The sequence below is a fragment of the Orycteropus afer genome, unplaced genomic scaffold (genome assembly GCF_000298275.1).
Source record: "Orycteropus afer afer isolate SDZICR_OR568_19922 unplaced genomic scaffold, OryAfe1.0 scaffold00237, whole genome shotgun sequence".
Lineage (NCBI taxonomy): Eukaryota > Metazoa > Chordata > Mammalia > Tubulidentata > Orycteropodidae > Orycteropus > Orycteropus afer.
The window spans coordinates 1,403,009-1,407,749 of NW_006921824.1; the positions used below are offsets into that span (position 1 = coordinate 1,403,009).

Consider the following 4,741-nt stretch of genomic DNA (forward strand, 5'->3'; position numbering starts at 1 on the left):
TCAGATACATACCCTGGTCATTAGAATTTCTCTTTTCCCTTCTGCATTGTATCTACTTCTTTGTTCAGTGACGCTTACTGAATACTTCCTAAGTGTCAGGCCCTGGGCATAGAGGACAAGGTATGCCAAATCCTTGCCATCATGAAATATTCATTCTAGTTGGGGAGAGGAGAATTGACACATGAACAAATAAGATAGTTTCAGATATTGCTAAGTGCTGTGAAGAATATAACATGGGGTAACAGGAGTGATTAAAGCTGGTTGGCACTATAATGTGGAGTTGAGCAAAAATAGGACTCCATAAGAATATACACCAAATATTTAAATATTTAAAAGTTATAATTCTAGCTTTGTCCTTGACCTAACCTCAGTTTCCACGTTTTAGCTTGAGTTTCTAGCAGCCTGTGCCCTCAAAACCCAGAGGCTAAAAGCCAGGCTTTCCACCTGCTAATCTGAATAGTAACATAGATTCTGTTGGGCAGAGCAGGGATGACTGGTGGTACCTGGGTATCTGAAACAGTGTGATAACTCACCCCATTAAGCCCCTGGAAGTGTGGTACAGAAAGGTTTGCCTCTTATCTTTCTGCCCGAAGACTTCCAGGAAGTCCTAAACCCTTCCCAAAATTGTACCATCTAAGAAGAGAGGAGAAAGGGGTTGTAGTTATCTGGGAAACCTGGAAATCACTAGGCAATTAGTTTAGTTGATTTGAGACTACCAAACGTAACTGATTAAAGCTTTTCTAAGCAGTTATTCTTTTTGGGATTTCTCAGGGCAGAAGCTGTGGGATTTTTTCCTTTCCCACACACACTGGGGCACTGTCAGTTCTCTGGATCCTTTGGCTTGGAGTCTCGTTCAGCTAACACTTGTCCCTTATAAATCCTATTTACTCAGTTGGTGACTCAGTTTTCAAAAAACCTTCTTACAAGGTAGAAAGAAAAAAAAAATTTGTTTTAGTGCTTGTGATTCACAGATCCTCTCTGAGGTGGAGAGCTGCTGGCAGAGGCTTCGCTCGTCTTGGTCTAGATGTGATGCCAGACTGAGTATGGAAGCGATCACTTTTACATATCTCTTTGACTTTCTGTGTCCTGCTACCTTCTGAATCCCTGTTTTTTTAAACATTTTATTGTGGTTTGGGTGAAAGTTTACAGAGAAAATGAGTTCCTCATGCAAGAATTTATATGCATTTTGTTTGGTGACATTAGTAGTAGTAGCACTCTTCCCACTTTCTCCCTGGGTTCCTGCTCCCACTCTCCCATCTTTTCTGCTTGAATCCTCTTAGTCCCCAACTCAATTTTTTTAATTGTAAATTTGTTTTACTAGTAAAACTTAACTAATATTTAACATATGCATGTCTGAAAAGTAAGCTCCAAATAAAAATGAAAATTTGCCAAAAGGTTTTCAGTAAGATTTTAAGTAGCAATGACTAATTTTGTGTTTAAAAAATTGGCAAACTATATACAAAGTAACTGCATATTTGAGTACTGGCTTACTTTTTTTTTTTTAAACTCCTTACAGGTGTGAAAGTTGTGTGGATTTACTGTTTGTGAGAGGAGCTGGAAATTGTCCTGAGTGTGGCACTCCACTTAGAAAGAGCAACTTCAGGGTCCAACTCTTTGAAGATCCTACTGTTGACAAGGAGGTTGAAATTAGAAAAAAAGTGCTAAAGATGTAAGTTTTATTGCTTGAATGACAAGTCAACATAGAGGACTTTAACAATTACTTCAATAATTGATATGATCTGGTCATATAAACGTAGATAGATTGCCAAGTGAAGAACTATAAATTCATGTTTGTGTTTGTTCAATAAGTTTATTAAGTGTATGCTCTGTGGTAGGTATTTAGTTGATCTGGGTATGGCCTTGAACAAATTTAAAGCAAATGAAGTGGTAATGTATATTTCTGTTTTGAAGGGAATTTTTTTCCCTCTTGAGAGTTACATTTTGTGTGATGTAGAGATGAATAATTTTTTTTTTTATTGTGATTTGGGTGAAAATTTACAGAGCAAATTCATTTTCCATACAGCAGTTCACATACACTTTGTCTCATGACAGTGAATAATTTTTTTGAGAGCTAAACTTACAGTAATATTATTTTTCTAACCTATGTTAGAGAAGAGGAGCTCTAGTGGCGTAGTGCCTAAGGCATTTGACTGCTAAGCAGAAGGCTGATGGTTCAAACCCACCAGCCACTCCTTGGAAGGAAGGTTGGGCAATCTACTTCTATAGTGATACTGCCTCAGAAACCCAAAGAGGGGTCACTGTGGGCAGTGGGTTTTGTAGAGAAGAGTAGATCCTCTTGATGGTTTCACAATTTGTTAATTCATTTACTATTTTTTCTTTAATTTAATTAACATATGTATAAAGTACCTGGGAGCTCTGGTAGCATATCACCTAAGGCATTTGACTGCTAAGTTTCAGAAAATCATGTGGTAAGTAAGATTTTTTTTTGACTGCTAAGTCTGGCGGTTCAAACCCACCAACCACTCCTCGGAAGGAAGGGGCAGTCTACTTCCGTAGTGATACTGCCTTGGAAACCCAAGGAGGGGTAGTTATGAGTCAGGGCCGACTGGATGGCATATAACAACAACAACAACAACAACATTAAAAGTACCTACTGTGTGCAAACACTATGTTAGGCATGTTAGGCACTAGATGTGAAATGATGAGTAGAAACAACTATGAACCCTGCCCTCCTGAGGCTTATAATAGCACTGGATAGCCTAGTGATAGACAGTAAAACAGTAAAAACGTAAATTGAGTAAAAGTGCTATGAAGTTAATGATTAAGTGTGGGTAGCATTTGAGATTTGAAAGCTGTTTCAGAAAATCATGTGGTAAGTAAGATTTTTTTTTTTGATTTATGTATAAATATATATTTATGTATGTATATATGCATTTATGTTCCCTCTTTCCTTTTACAGTTTTCTTTTGACTTTTTATTCTTTGTTAATACTTTCATGTTTTATTTTCTGTCTTTTTATTTTAAGCCACTTTATTCTTGTTTTTGTAATTAAAAACTTTTAAAATTAAAATTAAATTACAAAAAGCTTTGGCAGTATACAACTGCCTTCAACCCAGGTCCACCAGTGTTTTAGTAGCATCTTTCTAGACACATAACCAAAGCTACTTCATCAGTACGCTAAGCTGCTCTTTTTTTATTTGGATTACTTCTGGGAGATAGACTCTCTTAGATTCTGATGTTTTATTTAACAGTTTTCTAATTCTTCATAGATATATTATAGTATTTCAGATTTCCCTGCTGCAACTTGCCTTAGACTATAGCTGTCATGAAAAAGGGGGAGTGTGTCTCTTTTAAATGTTCAGTTTTCTGGAAATTAGTGAATTTATTTATAAGATGTGAACTAAATCCTAATTTCCTATTATAAACCTTGTTTAATCTTATTTCTTGTTACTTCAAGCTCCTTATTTCTCTTTCCCTTAAGGCTTAGAAGGATTTTATATATTGTACCATTTTCTCCTGAACCTATTCCTAAGTGGTCATAAGAATTTAAGAATAGTATTCTTGATTTAGTTAAAACCCCGGTGTTAAGAAAACAGTGTTTTATACAGTAAGTAGTCCTTTCCTGTGTATTATGTATGAATTAAGTGAGAACAAATATATCATTTAGATAAGACTGAAAGCAAGTGATGTGTAATAGTTTGTTATTTTTTTCATTTCTTCTAGATACAATAAAAGAGAAGAAGACTTTCCTAGTCTAAGAGAATATAATGACTTCCTGGAAGAAGTGGAAGAAATTGGTATGTTTTTAATGTCTGCATTTTGAGTGTGCTAGTCTGTGAGACCTTGTGCTTTTATCTTTTCGGTGCCTAGGAGAACATTTCATATAAAAATCATATAAAACTGATTTTGTTGTCATAGCTGATGTTTATTCACTTACTTTCTTTTGCACTAGAATCATGTTTGTCAGATTGAAGGCATACTTAAGTAAAGGACACACTTAAGAAATAAACATTTAGTCATAGGAACAATATAATGATGCGGTGTGTGGCTTTTCTAGCCATAAGTCTTTGTAAACTCCATGATGGAATTTGCCACGAGCAACTCAGTAGCTCCTGATTGTTAAAGTTATCCACCTGGGGTATTTCTGTTGAGTGTAGCACCAAGTAATTTTCTGGGAATTTCATTTTCTCTCAGGTGTATAGAATATTGATGTTGGGATTGGTTAGTAGGCTACTCTGCCAGGCTCAAAAGGAACCCTCCTAGAGGCAGAAGGAGGCTCTCTGAATGCTGGCTGGGAAAGACATGCTGTTGAGAGAAACATGCTCCTGAGAGACATGAAAGACACATGTTGCTGAGAGAGAGACCTTGAGAGACACACGTTGGTGAGAGAGGCTGAGAGAGACCTTGAGAGACAGACACTACTGAAACTGAGAGAGACTGTCAGCTGAGAGACAGGGGGCTGCGAGGGACTGAGTGCATTTCTGAACTTGAGTTGTAGCTTGTTTCTTCCCTAATAAACCTCATAATCTGTGAGTTCTGTGTGGCCACTGCAGCGAATTATTGAATCCAGCAGAGAAGTGAAGCATGCTATGGGAGAAACGGTTGGTAAAAGGGCTGGAGGGAGGCAGCATGTTTGGCCTCACAGGAATAGGCCTTGGGCTACTAGTGGTGATTCTGTCTTCCTCTTGTGTTAGAGGAGGTCAGAAGATGCAGCCTCTTTGTCCCTTTGGCAAATGAATAGATGTATACTACTTTATAGCTGGGAAGGAAAGCCCGTCTT

General features: G+C 37.3%; 1 protein-coding gene across 1 annotated transcript in view; it reads left to right on the forward strand.

Moving 5' to 3' along the window:
* The window catches only part of MNAT1 (MNAT1 component of CDK activating kinase), a 309,615-nt gene that overhangs the window by 133,520 nt on the left and 171,354 nt on the right, over window positions 1-4,741 (forward strand). The window contains exons 2-3 of the mRNA XM_007949081.2: window positions 1,517-1,669; window positions 3,685-3,758. Coding sequence (XP_007947272.1) covers window positions 1,517-1,669; window positions 3,685-3,758 — 227 coding nt within the window. The remainder of the gene's footprint in view (window positions 1-1,516; window positions 1,670-3,684; window positions 3,759-4,741) is intronic.